Raw genomic sequence first — 22,220 nt, 5'->3', positions numbered from 1 at the left:
TGCTGTGATCAGTCAGGATTTATTGTGTGATGAGTAAGGCAGCAGAACAGTCTATCGAGGCCACGCTCCTCACGGCGGACCAGTGTCTATCGAGGCCATGCCCCCCATGTCGGACCAGCGTCTATCTAGGCCATGCCCCCCACACAGGACCAGTGTCTATCGAGGCCACGCCCCCCACGCCGCACCAGCGTCTATCGAGGCCACGCTCCCCACGCCAGCCCAGGCAGGACGAGCGCCACCAGCACAGAGGAGAAGAGGTTGACGGCGTTGTTGTCCAGGATGGGTTTCCCGCAGATTCGCCGAGTGGTGGCCGACTCGTAGCTCACCACCTTCCCCACGCTGGAGTCGAAGCCTGCAGGAGGAAGTAAGCCTGTGAGTGCAAACTGAGGGCAAAACCAGCAGGCTTCTGTTGGTGTGTTGGATTGGCTGCTACCTGAATACTGCATGTGAGCCCCCAGGAAAGAGTCCAGCATGGACCCCAGCAGCCCGGCGGCGCCCCCATACACCACCAGGGGCCACTGTGGGCCGGCCGCCTGCAGCTCACCCACCGTCAGCAGCTGCGTGATGAAGTAAGCAGCGCCCACTGCCGCGCCCCCAAGGAAGCTGGCGAGCAGCCCGATGGGCGTGACTCCCCCATTAGTGCCTGCAGGTGAGATGGGGGGGGGGGGGGGGGGGGGGTGAGACAGAAACCTGCTTGGATGTTTGACTTCATCAACGCAGGAGGCTGAGAAGTGAGTGAATGCGTCTGTGCAGGAAGTTGGCTTCCTCTCACCTGCAGGAACTTCCTCCCAGGTGGTGATCAGTCTGGGCCGTGTTTGGCTGAGGACGGGCCCCACCTCGGAGGCCCAGGTGTCTCCGGCGCTGCAGGCCAGCGCACCCAGCAGAGACAGGCACATCCAGGAAGCCGAGTACTGTCTGCTGAAGTCCACCGGGATCTCGCCTGGCCCCGCCTACCAAGAACACCACGGGGACATCACCACCTCGTCAACGCCACGGTGACATCACCACCTCATCAACGCCATGGTGACATCACAACATAATTTCTGATCAGAAGATCGTCAATTTAGCATTTCCAATTGTTACCTATGGAAAGTTTCCAATCGTCGTAACGTTTCTGACCTGCGTAACGTTTCCAACCGACATCGGAACGTTTCCAACCGACGTAACGTTTCTAACCGATGGAACATTTCAGATCGTCGTAACGTTTCCGATTGTCGTTGTAACGTTTCCAACCGTTGTAACGTTTCTAACCGTCATAACGTTTCCGACAGACGGAACGTTGCCGACCAACGGAACGTTTCCGATCGTCGGAACGTTTCCGATCATCGGAACGTTTCCAACCGACATAAGGTTTCGGATCGTCGTAACGTCTCTGACCTACCGAACGTTTCCGACCGACGGAACGTTTCCGACCAACGGAACGTTTCCAATCGTCGTAACGTTTCCGACCATCGTAACGTTTCCGGCCATCGTAATGTTTCTGACAGACGTAATGTTTCCGAACGACGTAACGTTTCTGACCGACGTAGCATTTCTGACGACCTCGTTCTCCACTTGAACCTGTCAAACAAACACTCACTTCGATCATGTAGAGCAGCGCCAGCTCGGTGGGAACGCCGCCGTTACACAGAACCTGGATCCAGTTCCTCTGACCGCCTACACACACACACACACACACACACACACACACACACACACACACATTAATGTTTAAAGTGTAAAAACGTAAATTTCTTTTGTTTTTATAGCAAAAAAAAATCAAAGAAAACTTGAAAAAAAAAAAGTGAATCTTCTCTTCTGAAATATTTTGAGATTTTGTATTTTCTATATTCTATTCTTTAACTTCTAAGTCATGAAAAATATAACCAAAGCAAATGCAGCTGAAACGTTTCAGTTTGTGAGGAAGAAGTCTGATATTCTGACAGTGTCGCTATGGCAACGGGATTTGTCTGGTCCAAACTGTTATGATATGAAGTGAAATGTGTTTCTTTTTGTAGCCAGAAAAGAAAAGTCTGGCGTGAGATGAACTTGTTCTGTCTGATGATGTGAGGCGGACTCGTTCTGTCTGATGGCGTGAGACGGACTCGTTCTGTCTGGGTTGACTCGTTCTGTCTGATGGCGTGAGGCAGACTCGTTCTGTCTGATGCGTGAGACGGACTCGTTCTGTCTGGGTTGACTCGTTCTGTCTGATGGCATGAGGCAGACTCGTTCTGTCTGGGTTGACTAGTTCTGTCTGATGGTGTGAGGCGGACTCGTTCTGTCTGATGACTTGAGGCGGACTTGTTCTGTCTGGGTTGACTCGCTCTGTCTGATGGCGTGAGGCGGACTCGTTCTGTCTGATGGCATGAGGCAGACTCGTTCTGTCTGGGTTGACTAGTTCTCTCTGATGGTGTGAGGCGGACTCGTTCTGTCTGATGACTTGAGGCGGACTCGTTCTGTCTGGGTTGACTAGTTCTGTCTGATGGCGTGAGGCGGACTCGTTCTGTCTGATGACGTGAGGCACACTTGTTACATCTGATGTCGTGAGGCGGACTCTGTCTGGGTTGAATCATTCTGTCTGATGGTGTGAGGTGGACTCGTTCTGTCTGATGTAGTGAGATGGACTCGTTACATTTGATGGCGTGAGATGGAGTCTTTCTGTCTGGGTTGACAAGTTCTGTCTGATGGTGTGAGGCGGACTCGTTCTGTCTGATGACTTGAGGTGGACTCGTTCGGTCTGGGTTGACTCATTCTGTCTGATGGCATGAGGCGGACTCGTTCCGTCTGGGTTGACTCGTTCTGTCTGATGGCCTGAGGCAGACTCGTTACATCTGATGGCGTGAGGCGGACTCGTCATGTCTGGGTTGACTCGTTCTGTCTGGTGATGTGAGGCAGACTCGTTCTGTCTGGTGGCATGAGGCAGACTCGTTCTGTCTGGGTTGACTAGTTCTGTCTGATGGTGTGAGGCGGACTCGTTCAGTCTGATGGCGTGAGGCGGACTCGTTCTGTCTGATGGTGTGAGGCGGACTCGTTCTGTCTGATGACTTGAGGCGGATTCGTTCTGTCTGGGGTGACTCGTTCTGTCTGATGGCATGAGGCGGACAAGTTTCGTCTGGGTTGACTCGTTCTGTCTGGTGACGTGAGGCAGACTTGTTCTGTCTGGGTTGACTAGTTCTGTCTGATGGCGTGAGGCAGACTCGTTCTGTCTGATGGTGTGAGGCGGACTCGTTCTGTCTGGGTTGACTCATTCTGTCTGATGGCATGAGGCGGACTCGTTCCGTCTGGGTTGACTCGTTCTGTCTGGTGACGTGAGGCAGACTCGTTCTGTCTGGGTTGACTAGTTCTGTCTGATGGCGTGAGGCAGACTCGTTCTGTCTGATGGCGTGAGGCAGACTCGTCCTGTCTGGGTTGACTCGTTCGGTCTGATGGCGTGAGGCAGACTCGTTCTATCTGATGGCGTGAGGAAGACTCGTTCTGTCTGGGTTGACTAGTTCTGTCTGATGGTGTGAGGCGGACTCGTTCTGTCTGATGACTTGAGGTGGACTCGTTCTGTCTGGGTTGACTCATTCTGTTTGTGGCGTGAGGTGGATTCGTTCTGTCTCATGGCGTGAGGTGGACTCGTTCTGTCTGATGGCGTGAGGCGGACTCGTTCTGTCTGATGGCGTGAGGCGGACTCGTTCTGTCTGATGACGTGAGGCGGACTCGTTCTGTCTGATGATGTGAGGCGGACTCGTTCTGTCTGATGACGTGAGGCGGACTCGTTCTGTCTCATGGCGTGAGGTGGACTCGTTCTGTCTGATGACGTGAGGCGGACTCGTTCTGTCTGATGGCGTGAGGCGGACTCGTTCCGTCTGGGTTGACTCGTTCTGTCTGGTGCCGTGAGGCAGACTCGTCCTGTCTGGGTTGACTCGTTCTGTCAGATGGCGTGAGGCAGACTCGTTCTGTCAGATGGTGTGAGGCAGACTCGTTCTGTCTGGGTTGACTCGCTCTGTCTGATGGCGTGAGGCAGACTCGTTCTGTCTGATGGCGTGAGGCGGACTCGTCATGTCTGGGTTGACTCGTTCTGTCTGGTGATGTGAGGCAGACTCGTTCTGTCTGGGTTGACTAGTTCTGTCTGATGGTGTGAGGCGGACTCGTTCTGTCTGATGGCGTGAGGCGGACTCGTTCTGTCTGATGGTGTGAGGCGGACTCGTTCTGTCTGGGGTGACTCATTCTGTCTGATGGCATGAGGCGGACTCGTTCCGTCTGGGGTGACTCGTTCTGTCTGGTGCCGTGAGGCAGACTCGTCCTGTCTGGGTTGACTCGTTCGGTGTGATGGCGTGAGGCAGACTCATTCTATCTGATGGCGTGAGGCAGACTCGTTCTGTCTGGGTTGACTAGTTCTGTCTGATGGTGTGAGGCGGACTCATTCTGTCTGATGGCATGAGGCGGACTCGTTCCATCTGGGTTGACTCATTCTGTCTGATGGCCTGAGGCAGACTCGTTACATCTGATGGCGTGAGGCGGACTCGTCATGTCTGGGTTGACTCGTTCTGTCTGGTGATGTGAGGCAGACTCGTTCTGTCTGGTGGCATGAGGCAGACTCGTTCTGTCTGGGTTGACTAGTTCTGTCTGATGGTGTGAGGCGGACTCGTTCAGTCTGATGGCGTGAGGCGGACTCGTTCTGTCTGATGGTGTGAGGCGGACTCGTTCTGTCTGATGACTTGAGGCGGACTCGTTCTGTCTGGGGTGACTCGTTCTGTCTGATGGCATGAGGCGGACGCGTTCCGTCTGGGTTGACTCGTTCTGTCTGGTGACGTGAGGCAGACTCGTTCTGTCTGGGTTGACTAGTTCTGTCTGATGGCGTGAGGCAGACTCGTTCTGTCTGATGGTGTGAGGCGGACTCGTTCTGTCTGATGACTTGAGGCGGACTCGTTCTGTCTGGGTTGACTCATTCTGTCTGATGGCATGAGGCGGACTCGTTCCGTCTGGGTTGACTCGTTCTGTCTGGTGACGTGAGGCAGACTCGTTCTGTCTGGGTTGACTAGTTCTGTCTGATGGCGTGAGGCAGACTCGTTCTGTCTGGGTTGACTAGTTCTGTCTGATGGTGTGAGGCGGACTCGTTCTGTCTGATGACTTGAGGTGGACTCGTTCTGTCTGGGTTGACTCATTCTGTTTGTGGCGTGAGGTGGATTCGTTCTGTCTCATGGCGTGAGGTGGACTCGTTCTGTCTGATGGCGTGAGGCGGACTCGTTCTGTCTGATGACGTGAGGCGGACTCGTTCTGTCTGATGATGTGAGGCGGACTCGTTCTGTCTGATGGTGTGAGGCGGACTCGTTCTGTCTGATGGCGTGAGGCGGACTCGTTCTGTCTGGGGTGACTCATTCTGTCTGATGGCATGAGGCGGACTCGTTCCGTCTGGGTTGACTCGTTCTGTCTGGTGCCGTGAGGCAGACTCGTCCTGTCTGGGTTGACTCGTTCGGTCTGATGGCGTGAGGCAGACTCGTTCTGTCTGGGTTGACTAGTTCTGTCTGATAGTGTGAGGCGGACTCGTTCTGTCTGATGACTTGAGGTGGACTCGTTCTGTCTGGGTTGACTCACTCTGTCTGATGGCGTGAGGCGGACTCGTTCTGTCAGATGGCGTGAGGCGGACTCGTTCTGTCTGGGTTGACTCGCTCTGTCTGATGGCGTGAGGCAGACTCGTCCTGTCTGGGTTGACTAGTTCTGTCTGATGGTGTGAGGCGGACTCGTTCAGTCTGATGGCGTGAGGCGGACTCGTTCTGTCTGATGGTGTGAGGCGGACTCGTTCTGTCTGATGACTTGAGGCGGACTCGTTCTGTCTGGGGTGACTCGTTCTGTCTGATGGCATGAGGCAGACGCGTTCCGTCTGGGTTGACTCGTTCTGTCTGGTGACGTGAGGCAGACTCGTTCTGTCTGGGTTGACTAGTTCTGTCTGATGGCGTGAGGCAGACTCGTTCTGTCTGATGGTGTGAGGCGGACTCGTTCTGTCTGATGACTTGAGGCGGACTCGTTCTGTCTGGGTTGACTCATTCTGTCTGATGGCATGAGGCGGACTCGTTCCGTCTGGGTTGACTCGTTCTGTCTGATGGTGTGAGGCGGACTCGTTCTGTCTGATGGCATGAGGCAGACTCGTTCTGTCTGGGTTGACGAGTTCTGTCTGATGGTGTGAGGCGGACTCGTTCTGTCTGATGACTTGAGGCGGACTGTTCTGTCTGGGTTGACTAGTTCTGTCTGATGGTGTGAGGCGGACTCGTTCTGTCTGATGGCGTGAGAAGGACTCGTTCTGTCTGATGGCGTGAGGCAGACTTGTTACATCTGATGGCCTGAGGCGGACTCTTTCTTTCTGGGTTGACTAGTTCTGTCTGATGGTGAGAGGTGGATTCGTTCTGTCTGATGGCGTGAGGTGGACTAGTTCTGTCTGATGGCGTGAGGTGGACTCGTTCTGTCTGATGGCGTGAGGTGGATTTGTTCTGTCTGATGGCGTGAGGTGGACTCGTTCTGTCTGATGGCATGAGGTGGATTCGTTCTGTCTGATGGCGTGAGCTGGACTCGTTCTGTCTGATGGCGTGAGGTGGATTTGTTCTGTCTGATGGCCTGAGGCGGATTCGTTCCGTCTGATGGTGTGGGGCAGACTCGTTCTGTCTGGGTTGACTAGTTCTGTCTGATGGTGAGAGGCGGACTCGTTCTGTCTGATGGCGTGAGGCGGACTCGTTCTGTCTGGGTTGACTCATTCTGTCTGATGGCGTGAGGCAGACTCGTTCTGTCTGATGGCGTTAGGTGGATTCGTTCTGTCTGATGGCGTGAGGTGGACTCGTTCTGTCTGATGGCGTGAGGCGGACTCGTTCTGTCAGATGGCGTGAGGCGGACTTGTTCTGTCTGGGTTGACTAGTTCTGTCTGATGGTGTGAGGTGGATTCGTTCTGTCTGATGGCGTGAGGTGGACTCGTTCTGTCTGATGGCGTGAGGTGGACTCATTTTGTCTGATGGCGTGAGGTGGATTCGTTCTGTCTGATGGCGTGAGGTGGACTCGTTCTTTCTGATGGCATGAGGTGGACTCGTTCTGTCTGATGGCGTGAGGTGGACTCGTTCTGTCTGATGGCGTGAGGTGGACTCGTTCTGTCTGATGGCGTGAGGTGGACTCGTTCTTTCTGATGGCATGAGGTGGACTCGTTCTGTCTGGGTTGACTAGTTCTGTCTGATGGTGTGAGGCGGACTCGTTCTGTCTGATTGTGTGGGGAAGACTCGTTCTGTCTGGGTTGACTAGTTCTGTCTGATGGTGTGAGGCGGACTCGTTCTGTCTGATGATTTGAGGCGGACTCGTTCTGTCTGATGACGTGAGACAGACTTGTTACATCTGATGGCGTGAAGCGGACTCTTTCTGTCTGGGTTGACTAGTTCTGTCTGATGGTGTGAGGTGGATTTGTTCTGTCTGATGGCGTGAGGTGGACTCGTTCTGTCTGATGGCGTGAGGTGGATTTGTTCTGTCTGATGGCGTGAGGTGGACTCGTTCTGTCTGATGGCGTGAGGTGGATTCGTTCTGTCTGATGGCGAGAGGTGGACTCGTTCTGTCTGATGGCGTGAGGTGGACTCGTTCTGTCTGATGGCGTGAGGTGGATTCGTTCTGTCTGATGGCGTGAGGTGGACTCGTTCTGTCTGATGGCGTGAGGTGGATTCGTTCTGTCTGATGGCGTGAGGTGGACTCGTTCTGTCTGATGGTGTGAGGCGGACTCGTTCTGTCTGATGGCGTGAGGTGGACTCGTTCTGTCTGATGGCGTGAGGTGGATTTGTTCTGTCTGATGGCGTGAGGTGGACTCGTTCTGTCTGATGGTGTGAGGCGGACTCGTTCTGTCTGATGGCGTGAGGTGGATTCGTTCTGTCTGATGGCGTGAGGTGGACTCGTTTTGTCTGATGGCGTGAGGCGGACTCGTTCTGTCTGATGGCGTGAGGCGGACTCGTCCTGTCTGGGTTGACTCGTTCTGTCTGATGGTGTGAGGCGGACTCGTTCTGTCTGATGGTGTGAGGCGGACTCGTTCTGTCTGGGTTTTCTCGCTCTGTCTGATGGCATGAGGTGGACTCGTCCTGTCTGATGGCATGAGGTGGACTCGTCCTGTCTGATGGCGTGAGGTGGACTCGTTCTGTCTGATGGCGTGAGGCGGATTCGTTCTGTCTGATGGTGTGAGGCGGACTCGTTCTGTCTGCGTTGACTCGTTCTGTCTGGGTTGACTCATTCTGTCTGGGTTGACTCGTTCTGTCTGAAGACGTGAGGCAGACTTGTTCTGTCTGATGGCGTGAGGCGGACTCGTCCTGTCTGGGTAGACTCGTTCTGTCTGATGACGTGAGGCGGACTTGTTCTGTCTGGGTTGACTAGTTCTGTCTGATGGCGTGAGGTGGATTCGTTCTGTCTGATGGCGTGAGGCGGACTCGTTCTGTCTGATGGCGTGAGGCGGACTCGTCCTGTCTGGGTTGACTCGTTCTGTCTGATGGTGTGAGGCGGACTCGTTCTGTCTGGGTTTTCTCGCTCTGTCTGATGGCGTGAGGTGGACTCGTCCTGTCTGATGGCGTGAGGCGGACTCGTTCTGTCTGATGGTGTGGGGCAGACTCGTTCTGTCTGGGTTGACTAGTTCTGTCTGATGGCGTGAGGCGGACTCGTTCTGTCTGGGTTGTCTCGCTCTGTCTGATGGCGTGAGGTGGACTCGTCCTGTCTGATGGCGTGAGGTGGACTCGTTCTGTCTGATGGCGTGAGGCGGATTCGTTCTGTCTGATGGTGTGAGGCGGACTCGTTCTGTCTGCGTTGACTCGTTCTGTCTGGGTTGACTCATTCTGTCTGATGGCGTGAGGCGGACTCGTTCTGTCTGCGTTGACTCGTTCTGTCTGAAGACGTGAGGCAGACTTGTTCTGTCTGATGGCGTGAGGCGGACTCGTCCTGTCTGGGTAGACTCGTTCTGTCTGATGACGTGAGGCGGACTTGTTCTGTCTGGGTTGACTAGTTCTGTCTGATGGCGTGAGGTGGATTCGTTCTGTCTGATGGCGTGAGGCGGACTCGTTCTGTCTGATGGCGTGAGGCGGACTCGTCCTGTCTGGGTTGACTCGTTCTGTCTGATGGTGTGAGGTGGATTCGTTCTGTCTGATGGCGTGAGGTGGACTCGTTCTGTCTGATGGCGTGAGGCGGACTCGTTCTGTCAGATGGCGTGAGGCGGACTCGTTCTGTCTGATGGCGTGAGGCGGACTCGTTCTGTCTGATGGCGTGAGGTGGACTCATTTTGTCTGATGGCGTGAGGTGGATTCGTTCTGTCTGATGGCGTGAGGTGGACTCGTTCTGTCTGATGGTGTGAGGTGGACTCGTTCTGTCTGATGGCGTGAGGCGGACTCGTTCTGTCTGATGACTTGAGGCGGGCTCGTTCTGTCTGGGTTGACTCGCTCTGTCTGATGGCGTGAGGCGGATTCGTTCTGTTTGATGGTGTGGGGCAGACTCGTTCTGTCTGGGTTGACTAGTTCTGTCTGATGGTGTGAGGCGGACTCGTTCTGTCTGATGACGTGAGGCAGACTTGTTACATCTGATGGCCTGAGGCGGACTCTTTCTGTCTGGGTTGACTCATTCTGTCTGATGGCGTGAGGTGGACTCGTTCTGTCTGATAGCGTGAGGCGGACTCGTCCTGTCTGATTGCGTGAGGTGGATTCGTTCTGTCTGATGGCGTGAGGGGGACTCATTCTGTCTGATGGCGTGAGGCGGACTCGTTCTGTCTGATGGCGTGAGGCGGACTCGTCCTGTCTGGGTTGACTCGTTCTGTCTGATGGTGTGAGGCGGACTCGTTCTGTCTGGGTTTTCTTGCTCTGTCTGATGGCGTGAGGTGGACTCGTCCTGTCTGATGGCGTGAGGTGGACTCGTTCTGTCTGATGGTGTGGGGCAGACTCGTTCTGTCTGGGTTGACTAGTTCTGTCGGGATTGACTCATTCTGTCTGATGGCGTGAGGCAGACTTGTTCTGTCTGATGGCGTGAGGCGGACTCGTCCTGTCTGGGTTGACTCGTTCTGTCTGATGGCGTGAGGCGGACTCGTTCTGTCTGGGTTGACTCGTTCTGTCTGATGGCGTGAGGCGGACTCGTTCTGTCTGGGTTGACTCGTTCTGTCTGATGACGTGAGGCGGACTCGTTCTGTCTGGGTTGACTCGTTCTGTCTGATGGCGTGAGGCGGACTCGTTCTGTCTGGGTTGACTCGTTCTGTCTGATGACGTGAGGCGGACTCGTTCTGTCTGGGTTGACTCGTTCTGTCTGATGGCGTGAGGCGGACTCGTTCTGTCTGGGTTGACTCGTTCTGTCTGATGACGTGAGGCGGACTCATTCTGTCTGGGTTGACTCGTTCTGTCTGATGGCGTGAGGCAGACTTGTTCTGTCTGATGGCGTGAGGCGGACTCGTCCTGTCTGGGTAGACTCGTTCTGTCTGATGACGTGAGGCGGACTTGTTCTGTCTGATGGTGTGAGGCGGACTCGTTCTGTCTGCGTTGACTCATTCTGTCTGGGTTGACTCATTCTGTCTGATGGCGTGAGGCGGACTCGTTCTGTCTGCGTTGACTCGTTCTGTCTGAAGACGTGAGGCAGACTTGTTCTGTCTGATGGCGTGAGGCGGACTCGTCCTGTCTGGGTAGACTCGTTCTGTCTGATGACGTGAGGCGGACTTGTTCTGTCTGGGTTGACTAGTTCTGTCTGATGGCGTGAGGTGGATTCGTTCTGTCTGATGGCGTGAGGCGGACTCGTTCTGTCTGATGGCGTGAGGCGGACTCGTCCTGTCTGGGTTGACTCGTTCTGTCTGATGGTGTGAGGCGGACTCGTTCTGTCTGGGTTTTCTCGCTCTGTCTGATGGCGTGAGGTGGACTCGTTCTGTCTGGGTTGACTCGTTCTGTCTGATGACGTGAGGCGGACTCATTCTGTCTGGGTTGACTCGTTCTGTCTGATGGCGTGAGGCAGACTTGTTCTGTCTGATGGCGTGAGGCGGACTCGTTCTGTCTGGGTTGTCTCACTCTGTCTGATGGCGTGAGGTGGACTCGTCCTGTCTGATGGCGTGAGGTGGACTCGTTCTGTCTGATGGCGTGAGGCGGATTCGTTCTGTCTGATGGTGTGAGGCGGACTCGTTCTGTCTGCGTTGACTCGTTCTGTCTGGGTTGACTCATTCTGTCTGATGGCGTGAGGCGGACTCGTTCTGTCTGCGTTGACTCGTTCTGTCTGAAGACGTGAGGCAGACTTGTTCTGTCTGATGGCGTGAGGCGGACTCGTCCTGTCTGGGTAGACTCGTTCTGTCTGATGACGTGAGGCGGACTTGTTCTGTCTGGGTTGACTAGTTCTGTCTGATGGCGTGAGGTGGATTCGTTCTGTCTGATGGCGTGAGGCGGACTCGTTCTGTCTGATGGCGTGAGGCGGACTCGTCCTGTCTGGGTTGACTCGTTCTGTCTGATGGTGTGAGGTGGATTCGTTCTGTCTGATGGCGTGAGGTGGACTCGTTCTGTCTGATGGCGTGAGGCGGACTCGTTCTGTCAGATGGCGTGAGGCGGACTCGTTCTGTCTGATGGCGTGAGGCGGACTCGTTCTGTCTGATGGCGTGAGGTGGACTCATTTTGTCTGATGGCGTGAGGTGGATTCGTTCTGTCTGATGGCGTGAGGTGGACTCGTTCTGTCTGATGGTGTGAGGTGGACTCGTTCTGTCTGATGGCGTGAGGCGGACTCGTTCTGTCTGATGACTTGAGGCGGGCTCGTTCTGTCTGGGTTGACTCGCTCTGTCTGATGGCGTGAGGCGGATTCGTTCTGTTTGATGGTGTGGGGCAGACTCGTTCTGTCTGGGTTGACTAGTTCTGTCTGATGGTGTGAGGCGGACTCGTTCTGTCTGATGACGTGAGGCAGACTTGTTACATCTGATGGCCTGAGGCGGACTCTTTCTGTCTGGGTTGACTCATTCTGTCTGATGGCGTGAGGTGGACTCGTTCTGTCTGATAGCGTGAGGCGGACTCGTCCTGTCTGATTGCGTGAGGTGGATTCGTTCTGTCTGATGGCGTGAGGGGGACTCATTCTGTCTGATGGCGTGAGGCGGACTCGTTCTGTCTGATGGCGTGAGGCGGACTCGTCCTGTCTGGGTTGACTCGTTCTGTCTGATGGTGTGAGGCGGACTCGTTCTGTCTGGGTTTTCTTGCTCTGTCTGATGGCGTGAGGTGGACTCGTTCTGTCTGGGTTGTCTCGTTCTGTCTGATGGCGTGAGGCAGACTTGTTCTGTCTGATGGCGTGAGGCGGACTCTTCCTGTCTGGGTAGACTCGTTCTGTCTGATGACGTGAGGCGGACTTGTTCTGTCTGATGGTGTGAGGCGGACTCGTTCTGTCTGCGTTGACTCATTCTGTCTGGGTTGACTCATTCTGTCTGATGGCGTGAGGCGGACTCGTTCTGTCTGCGTTGACTCGTTCTGTCTGAAGACGTGAGGCAGACTTGTTCTGTCTGATGGCGTGAGGCGGACTCGTCCTGTCTGGGTAGACTCGTTCTGTCTGATGACGTGAGGCGGACTTGTTCTGTCTGGGTTGACTAGTTCTGTCTGATGGCGTGAGGTGGATTCGTTCTGTCTGATGGCGTGAGGCGGACTCGTTCTGTCTGATGGCGTGAGGCGGACTCGTCCTGTCTGGGTTGACTCGTTCTGTCTGATGGTGTGAGGCGGACTCGTTCTGTCTGGGTTTTCTCGCTCTGTCTGATGGCGTGAGGTGGACTCGTTCTGTCTGGGTTGACTCGTTCTGTCTGATGACGTGAGGCGGACTCATTCTGTCTGGGTTGACTCGTTCTGTCTGATGGCGTGAGGCAGACTAGTTCTGTCTGATGGCGTGAGGCGGACTCGTTCTGTCTGGGTTGTCTCGCTCTGTCTGATGGCGTGAGGTGGACTCGTCCTGTCTGATGGCGTGAGGTGGACTCGTTCTGTCTGATGGCGTGAGGCGGATTCGTTCTGTCTGATGGTGTGAGGCGGACTCGTTCTGTCTGCGTTGACTCGTTCTGTCTGGGTTGACTCATTCTGTCTGAAGACGTGAGGCAGACTTGTTCTGTCTGATGGCGTGAGGCGGACTCGTCCTGTCTGGGTAGACTCGTTCTGTCTGATGACGTGAGGCGGACTTGTTCTGTCTGGGTTGACTAGTTCTGTCTGATGGCGTGAGGTGGATTCGTTCTGTCTGATGGCGTGAGGCGGACTCGTTCTGTCTGATGGCGTGAGGCGGACTCGTCCTGTCTGGGTTGACTCGTTCTGTCTGATGGTGTGAGGCGGACTCGTTCTGTCTGGGTTTTCTCGCTCTGTCTGATGGCGTGAGGTGGACTCGTTCTGTCTGGGTTGACTCGTTCTGTCTGATGACGTGAGGCGGACTCATTCTGTCTGGGTTGACTCGTTCTGTCTGATGGCGTGAGGCAGACTAGTTCTGTCTGATGGCGTGAGGCGGACTCGTTCTGTCTGGGTTGTCTCGCTCTGTCTGATGGCGTGAGGTGGACTCGTCCTGTCTGATGGCGTGAGGTGGACTCGTTCTGTCTGATGGCGTGAGGCGGATTCGTTCTGTCTGATGGTGTGAGGCGGACTCGTTCTGTCTGCGTTGACTCGTTCTGTCTGGGTTGACTCATTCTGTCTGAAGACGTGAGGCAGACTTGTTCTGTCTGATGGCGTGAGGCGGACTCGTCCTGTCTGGGTAGACTCGTTCTGTCTGATGACGTGAGGCGGACTTGTTCTGTCTGGGTTGACTAGTTCTGTCTGATGGCGTGAGGTGGATTCGTTCTGTCTGATGGCGTGAGGCGGACTCGTTCTGTCTGATGGCGTGAGGCGGACTCGTCCTGTCTGGGTTGACTCGTTCTGTCTGATGGTGTGAGGTGGATTCGTTCTGTCTGATGGCGTGAGGTGGACTCGTTCTGTCTGATGGCGTGAGGCGGACTCGTTCTGTCAGATGGCGTGAGGCGGACTCGTTCTGTCTGATGGCGTGAGGCGGACTCGTTCTGTCTGATGGCGTGAGGTGGACTCATTTTGTCTGATGGCGTGAGGTGGATTCGTTCTGTCTGGGTTGACTAGTTCTGTCTGATGGCGTGAGGCGGACTCGTTCTGTCTGGGTTGACTCGTTCTGTCTGATGGCGTGAGGCGGACTCGTTCTGTCTGGGTTGACTCGTTCTGTCTGATGGCGTGAGGCGGACTCGTTCTGTCTGGGTTGACTCGTTCTGTCTGATGACGTGAGGCGGACTCGTTCTGTCTGGGTTGACTCGTTCTGTCTGATGGCGTGAGGCGGACTCGTTCTGTCTGGGTTGACTCGTTCTGTCTGATGACGTGAGGCGGACTCATTCTGTCTGGGTTGACTCGTTCTGTCTGATGGCGTGAGGCAGACTTGTTCTGTCTGATGGCGTGAGGCGGACTCGTCCTGTCTGGGTTGACTCGTTCTGTCTGATGGTGTGAGGCGGACTCGTTCTGTCTGGGTTTTCTTGCTCTGTCTGATGGCGTGAGGTGGACTCGTCCTGTCTGATGGCGTGAGGTGGACTCGTTCTGTCTGATGGTGTGGGGCAGACTCGTTCTGTCTGGGTTGACTAGTTCTGTCTGATGGCGTGAGGCGGACTCGTTCTGTCTGGGTTGTCTCGCTCTGTCTGATGGCGTGAGGTGGACTCGTCCTGTCTGATGGCGTGAGGTGGACTCGTTCTGTCTGATGGCGTGAGGCGGATTCGTTCTGTCTGATGGTGTGAGGCGGACTCGTTCTGTCTGCGTTGACTCGTTCTGTCTGGGTTGACTCATTCTGTCTGATGGCGTGAGGCAGACTTGTTCTGTCTGATGGCGTGAGGCGGACTCGTCCTGTCTGGGTAGACTCGTTCTGTCTGATGACGTGAGGCGGACTTGTTCTGTCTGGGTTGACTAGTTCTGTCTGATGGCGTGAGGCGGACTCGTTCTGTCTGGGTTGACTCGTTCTGTCTGATGGCGTGAGGCGGACTCGTTCTGTCTGGGTTGACTCGTTCTGTCTGATGGCGTGAGGCGGACTCGTTCTGTCTGGGTTGACTCGTTCTGTCTGATGACGTGAGGCGGACTCGTTCTGTCTGGGTTGACTCATTCTGTCTGATGGCGTGAGGCGGACTCGTTCTGTCTGGGTTGACTCGTTCTGTCTGATGACGTGAGGCGGACTCGTTCTGTCTGGGTTGACTCGTTCTGTCTGATGGCGTGAGGCAGACTTGTTCTGTCTGATGGCGTGAGGCGGACTCGTCCTGTCTGGGTAGACTCGTTCTGTCTGATGACGTGAGGCGGACTTGTTCTGTCTGGGTTGACTAGTTCTGTCTGATGACGTGAGGCGGACTCGTTCTGTCTGGGTTGACTCGTTCTGTCTGATGGCGTGAGGCGGACTCGTTCTGTCTGGGTTGACTCGTTCTGTCTGATGGCGTGAGGCGGACTCGTTCTGTCTGATGACGTGAGGCAGACTTGTTACATCTGATGGCCTGAGGCGGACTCTTTCTGTCTGGGTTGACTCGTTCTGTCTGATGGCGTGAGGCGGACTCGTCCTGTCTGATTGCGTGAGGTGGATTCGTTCTGTCTGATGGCGTGAGGCGGACTCGTTCTGTCTGATGGCGTGAGGCGGACTCGTTCTGTCTGATGGCGTGAGGCGGACTCGTCCTGTCTGGGTTGACTCGTTCTGTCTGATGGTGTGAGGCGGACTCGTTCTGTCTGGGTTTTCTTGCTCTGTCTGATGGCGTGAGGTGGACTCGTCCTGTCTGATGGTGTGAGGTGGACTCGTTCTGTCTGGGTTTTCTTGCTCTGTCTGATGGCGTGAGGTGGACTCGTTCTGTCTGATGACGTGAGGCGGACTCGTTCTGTCTGGGTTGACTCGTTCTGTCTGATGACGTGAGGCAGACTTGTTCTGACTTCCTAGGAGATGGTCAGAAAACGAGCGGGGAGATTTGAGCCTCAGCAGCGATTGTGGAGACGCAGACTGACCTTCTTTGTACTCGGCGTCGATCTTCTTCTTGCTCTCTCCTCCCCAGCGCGTCAGCCGGGACGATGTGACGAAGAATGCCAGCAAGGCGGAGAAGAAGCTGTAGTTCGCCATTGTCAGCACGAATCCCACCAGCAGGGCTGAAAGACAGCAAGCAGTCAACAACCTGACGGACCTACTTTCAGCGGCGGAGTAATCTGCTTCTGCTCTTTCTAGTGTTCCGTCATCGCAGCGCTACGCCGACCTTCAGCACTTTAATCGCGTCTTGTGACTCGGAGACAAACCTCCGTCACTTTAACGCTCCAGATCCACAAAAAGCTTCTGTCCTCCGCTAACGCTATCAGCCGCTAACAATAAAGCTATCAGCTGCTAAAGCTATCAGCATGCTCACTGAGCATGCTAATGCTCAAGCTATCAGCATCGTAACACTAAAGCTGTCAGCTGCTAATGCTAAAGCTATCGGCATGCTCAGTGACACAATGGTTCTGCTAATGCTAAAGCTCCCAGAAGACAGTAGCTAATGCTAAACCTAAAAGTCACCGCCCAGAAGCTAATGCTAAAGCTCCCAGAAGACAGTAGCTAATGCTAAACCTAAAACTCACCGCCCAGAAGCTAATGCTAAAGCTCACAGCAGACAGTAGCTAATGCTAAAGCTAAAGGTCAAAGTCGACAGTCGTTAATGCTAATTGTCACAGTAGCTAATGCTAATGCTAAAGCTAATGGTTCTCACCCCCTAGCGCCCCCGAACGGTCCAGACTGCGTCTCTTCAGCGCTCGGACGGTGAGCACCAGCGGGACCAGGATGGAGAACAGCCATCGCCATGGCGACACCGGCTGCAGTGAGCCTGCAAACACATCGTCAACGTCTTATTGGAGCTTCAATACCAGAAAATATCACGTGTTCCCTTCATGGAGAGGAGCAGGAGGAAGATGAAGATGAAGAGGACTCACCAGAGAAGCTGCTCAAGACGAGGGAAACGACCCAGAAGAAGAGAGAGAGAGCCAACGTGGCGCAGAGGACGATCATGTCCGTCATCATCTTCACAAACTCCTTCGTCAACACCTCGTAGTCAGAGTCCATGACGGCACAGAGACAGAGCTGCAGGACGACACAGAGTCTCAATACATGACGACACAGAGTCTCAATACATGACGGCACAGAGTCTCAATACATGACGACACAGAGTCTCAATACATGACGACACAGAGTCAGAGCTGCAGGACGGCACAGAGTCTCAATACATGACGGCACAGAGTCTCAATACATGACGGCACAGAGTCTCAATACATGACGACACAGAGTCAGAGCTGCAGGACGGCACAGAGTCTCAATACATGACGACACAGAGTCTCAATACATGACGGCACAGAGTCTCAATACATGACGACACAGAGTCTCAATACATGACGACACAGAGTCTCAATACATGACGGCACAGAGTCTCAATACATGACGACACAGAGTCTCAATACATGACGGCACAGAGTCTCAATACATGACGGCACAGAGACAGAGTTGCAGGACGACACAGAGTCAGAGGACAGGATTGGAAGGAGTAAAGCCTGGGTTTTGTTGCCCTGAGCTCAGGCTCACAGACCATTTGAGTTTACGTGAATCGGTACTTGGTAGTACCAACGGAATTCCGTCAGTTCTATTCCCGTTGAACTGAGCAGGAAATGTGAGCATTTAAAGTTTATTTTTATGAAAACACAATATCTCATGTTCCCAGCTATAAAATACTGCACATCACCTTAATCAACTAGGACCTCACTTCCACATCTCCATAGACTCTATGCTGACAAAGTAACCAGCTGCCAATACCTGGTTGTACCACATGGGGCGCTGCGAGCCGTGGCAGCTAACGAGCACAGCAGCAGCTCTCTGATGCCCCCTAATGCACAGTCATGGTACTGCAGGAAGTACTGTCTCTTTAAAGCCTCCAAATCGAACGACGCAACTAAACATATTTTAATCTTAAAATGAAGCAAAGCTAAGACGATAAATTGAGTAAACTGACACATAATTAATGTTCTTTTGAATTTAAAGACAATATTGTGGAAGAAATTCTTATAAAACAAGAATTTACCATAAAGACGTTACAATTATTGGCCTATGGAATTCATGCTAATTGCCTAAAATCGATTTCTGTGCAAGCCACGCCCACTTCAGAAATAGGCCAATCCTCATTCTAGAGGAGGCGGGACTGCGTGTGTGTGTGTGTGTGTGTGTGTGTGTGTGTGTGTGTGTGTGTGTGTGTGTGTGAGAGAGAGAGAAGGAGCAAAAACATTAATATCTCCTTAGTTAAACTGTCATTTATTTCTCTTTCCTTCTCTCAGTTATCAAATTAAACTAAATATATCAATATTTACTGTATATTTTCATTAAACACAAATGAGACAAGTAAAAATAATTCAGAGTTGATTTTTACACAGATATCTTTTTCCTAAATACGTTTAATTACAAGTAAAATAATAGTTACTGTGATTTATTTAATAAATTTCTGAGCCGTGAGGGATTAAATAACAGAGTTTATGATACACAATGATCAAAACAAAGGCGCCATTCGGAGGTTTTGAAGAGATAAATGTGAATATTTGAGGCATTTTTATCGTTGAACTCACCCATTTTCTCTGCAGACATCACGAGTTCAGCCCCGAAAGCTTCTCTCATTTAACCCTTTAATCTGTGATCAGCTCTTCAATCTGACGGGCCGAGCAGTGAGAACAGCTCCAGAGGATCCGAACTGCGATCAGCTCCCACAAAAACAGCTCAACGTGAAGAACTGACGAAACGCTGCAGCCTGACGGAGGACGGCGGACTTTCACCACCGGACCAGTTTCCGACGCGCTCTTAAAGAGACAGTGAACGCACCACGGACCAAACTGCTCTTAAAGAGACTGTGAACGCACCACGGACCAAACTGCTCTTAAAGAGACAGTGAACGCACCACGGACCAAACTGCTCTTAAAGAGACTGTGAACGCACCACGGACCAAACTGCTCTTAAAGAGACTGTGAACGCACCACGGACCAAACTGCCCTTAAAGAGACTGTGGACGCACCACGGACCAAACTGTCCTTAAAGAGACTGTGAACGCACCACGGACCAAACTGCCCTTAAAGAGACTGTGGACGCACCACGGACCAAACTGCCCTTAAAGAGACTGTGGACGCACCACGGACCAAACTGCCCTTAAAGAGACTGTGAACGCACCACGGACCAAACTGCCCTTAAAGAGACTGTGAACGCACCACAGACCAAACTGCCCTTAAAGAGACTGTGAACGCACCACGGACCAAACTGCCCTTAAAGAGACTGTGAACGCACCACGGACCAAACTGCTCTTAAAGAGACTGTGAACGCACCACAGACCAAACTGCCCTTAAAGAGACTGTGAACGCACCACGGACCAAACTGCCCTTAAAGAGACTGTGAACGCACCACAGACCAAACTGCCCTTAAAGAGACTGTGAACGCACCACGGACCAAACTGCTCTTAAAGAGACTGTGAACGCACCACGGACCAAACTGCTCTTAAAGAGACAGTGAACGCGCCACGCAGATTGGATTCAGACAAGCACTTTAGTGAAGAAAAAGCGTGTTGAAATGGAGGAGAGGTGTTTGAGTATTCCTTCTGCTCGGTTCCCATCCTCCTCATGCTGATTATGAAGTCAACGCTGGCAGCCGCAGTCACATGGAAGAGTTGCAGTGACGCAGCACAATCGCTGCTCTGTCCTCCAATCTGCTGCGATCACACATGAACAGAAAGTCGCTTCTTCTGTCAGTCCAGCTGAAGTGTATTGATTATAGACCATCTTCCTCCTCTGACATCCAGATTATAGAGCATCTTCCTCCTCTAACATCCAGGTTACAGAGCATTTTCCCTCTAACATCAGATTATAGAGCATCTTCCTCTAACATCAGATTATAGAGCATATTCCTCCTCTAACATCCAGATTATAAAGTATCTTCCACCTCTAACATCAGATAATAGAGCATCTTCCTTCTCTAACATCCAAATTATAGGGCATCTTCCTCCTCTAACAACCACATTATAGGGCATCTTCCACCTCTAACATCCAGATTATAGAGCAGCTTTGTCCTCTAACATCAGATTATGGAGCAACTTCCTCAAAATATACAGATTACAGAGCATCTACCTCCTCTAAAATCCAGATTATAGAGCGTCTTCCTCCTCTAACATTCAGATTATAGAGCATATTCTTCCTCTAACATCAGATTATAGAGCATCTTCCTCATCTAACATCCAGATTAAAGAGCACATTCCTCTTCTAACATCAGATTATAGAGCATCGTCCTCCTCTGACATCCGGATTATAGAGCATCGTCCACCTCTAACATCAGATTACAGAGCATCTTCCTTCTCTAACATCCAAATTATAGGGCATCTTTGGCCTCTAACAACCAGATTATAGAGCATTTTCCACCTACTAACATCCAGATTATAGAGCAGCTTTGTCCTCTAACATCAGATTATGGAGCAACCTCCTCAAAAACATATAGATTATAGAGCACCTTCCCCCTCTAACATCAGATTATAGAGCGTCTTCCTCCTCTAACATACAGATTATAGAGCATTGATGTCCTCTAACATCAGAATATAGAGCATCTTCCTCCTCTGACATCCAGATTATAGAGCATATTCCTCTAACATCCAGGTTATAGAGCATCTTCCTCCTCTATCATCAGATTATACAGCACTGTCAGCTCATCTAATGCTAGGATAACACAGCTATGGCAGGATATTACTTGGAACTTTACCAAGTAACTAGTTACTTTTTATTTGCAGTAATTATCAAATAAACTGCAACTTCTCAGAGGTGGATAGTAACTGTAATCTCTCCCCTGTTACAGGCCAACTTTCTGCAGCTGGTCCAGGATTGGAACCCAGGTGCCTGGTGTTGAAGGTGAGGGAGTTACTCAGTAACTTCAGTAACTTCAGTAACTAGTTCCTGTCACTCTGAAGCAGGTTCTGGGCTTGTGGCTGGTTTCAGTCCTGGTGAAAGGGTTAACAGCAGCCGCTCACCAAGAGAACCAGCAGGGTGTCTAACCAAGGAAACCAGCATGAAACCACACACACACACACACACACACACACACACACACACACACACACACACACACACACACACACACACACACACACACACACACACACACATACACACACACACACACACACACACACACACACACACACACACACACACACACACACACACACACACACACACACACACACAAATCACTTGGTTCTGCTATTCCTAGAATTGACATCCAGTCCAAACAGGATTGATTCAGCTTTTCTTCACAGTGGGAATTGAACCATTTCTACTATTTCTATCCTGGAATAATCTGACTGAGATGAAGAAACGTGTGAATGAAAGAAATGACAGGATGGTGACACCTACCCAGCAGGATGAGAGGATGAGAGGATGAGAGGATGAGGATGAATGGATGAGAGGATGAGAGGATGGATGGATGGTGATGCCTACCCAGCAGGATGAGAGGATGAGAGGATGAATGGATGAGAGGATGAGAGGATGAATGGATGGTGACGCCTACCCAGCAGGATGAGAGGATGAGAATCAGGAAGAAGATGGTCTGTGCTTCATTTGAGTGCAACCATCACTTTTTACCAGGAACTTTAAAACCCGCCCCTGAGGGAGAGAGAGAGAGAGAGAGAGAGAGAGAGAGAGAGAGAGAGAGAGAGAGAGAGAGAGAGAGAGAGAGAGAGAGAGAGGGAGAGAGAGTGAATGAACCACGACCCCTCCCCGTGAGGCCACAGTTCTCACCACTGCTCCACCTCAGAGGTTTTCTGGTGATGATTCAATGAAAGTCTTTAACATCCTGGAGTTTGACAGTGAAATAACAGGTTGTGAAGCTCAGTGCTGCCCTCTACTGATCAAACATACTGAACTGAGAATCACCGTCTCAGGTGCGTCTGGTGGAGGCGGGTGTTCGCCCAGGACCCCCCCCCCCCAGTTCTTCTCCCAGCAGCTACTGAACAGTGGACACACTCCAGAGCGCTCAGCATTCAGAGAAGCTCCATGGAGCTGATCAGAGAGGAGGTCAGGCTGTAGAACACATCAACACACATCACTACTAATCCACTAATCCTCCGTTACTAACTTCACCAGGACAGGTGGTTCTGGATCTTCCTGAAGATTCATTGGAGCCAAAAAGAAGTTCCAGGAACATGAGGAACGTCAGAACCATCTTCAGCATTAGGTCACATTAAGAATGTCAGGATTGAACTCAGGAACTCATCCTGC

General features: G+C 52.5%; 1 protein-coding gene across 3 annotated transcripts; it reads right to left on the bottom strand.

Annotated features, from left to right (window-relative positions):
- On the bottom strand, positions 1 to 21,568 carry tmem19 (transmembrane protein 19). 3 transcript variants are annotated; one of them, XM_080492144.1, is made up of 9 exons: positions 21,511 to 21,568; positions 21,357 to 21,436; positions 16,875 to 17,022; positions 16,655 to 16,768; positions 15,927 to 16,064; positions 1,580 to 1,656; positions 773 to 950; positions 434 to 643; positions 1 to 352 (listed from the first exon to the last, which is right to left on the bottom strand). In XM_080492144.1, exons 3-9 carry the CDS (start codon positions 17,002 to 17,004, stop codon positions 192 to 194), a joined length of 1,008 nt encoding a protein of 335 aa, XP_080348270.1. In that variant the 5' UTR covers positions 17,005 to 17,022; positions 21,357 to 21,436; positions 21,511 to 21,568; the 3' UTR covers positions 1 to 191. The 3 variants fall into 3 exon arrangements, with proteins under 3 accessions (XP_080348270.1, XP_080348269.1, XP_080348271.1); XM_080492143.1 differs by lacking the exons at positions 21,357 to 21,436; positions 21,511 to 21,568 and adding exons at positions 18,546 to 18,973; positions 19,393 to 19,704; XM_080492145.1 differs by lacking the exon at positions 21,357 to 21,436 and having other exon boundaries at positions 21,441 to 21,568.
- Between the last annotated feature and the right edge of the window lie 652 nt (positions 21,569 to 22,220).

Source organism: Lipophrys pholis (assembly GCF_963383615.2).
Source record: "Lipophrys pholis genome assembly, chromosome: 22".
Lineage (NCBI taxonomy): Eukaryota > Metazoa > Chordata > Actinopteri > Blenniiformes > Blenniidae > Lipophrys > Lipophrys pholis.
Note: the sequence above shows the minus strand (reverse complement) of the source record. Positions and strands in the feature narration are given on the sequence as shown.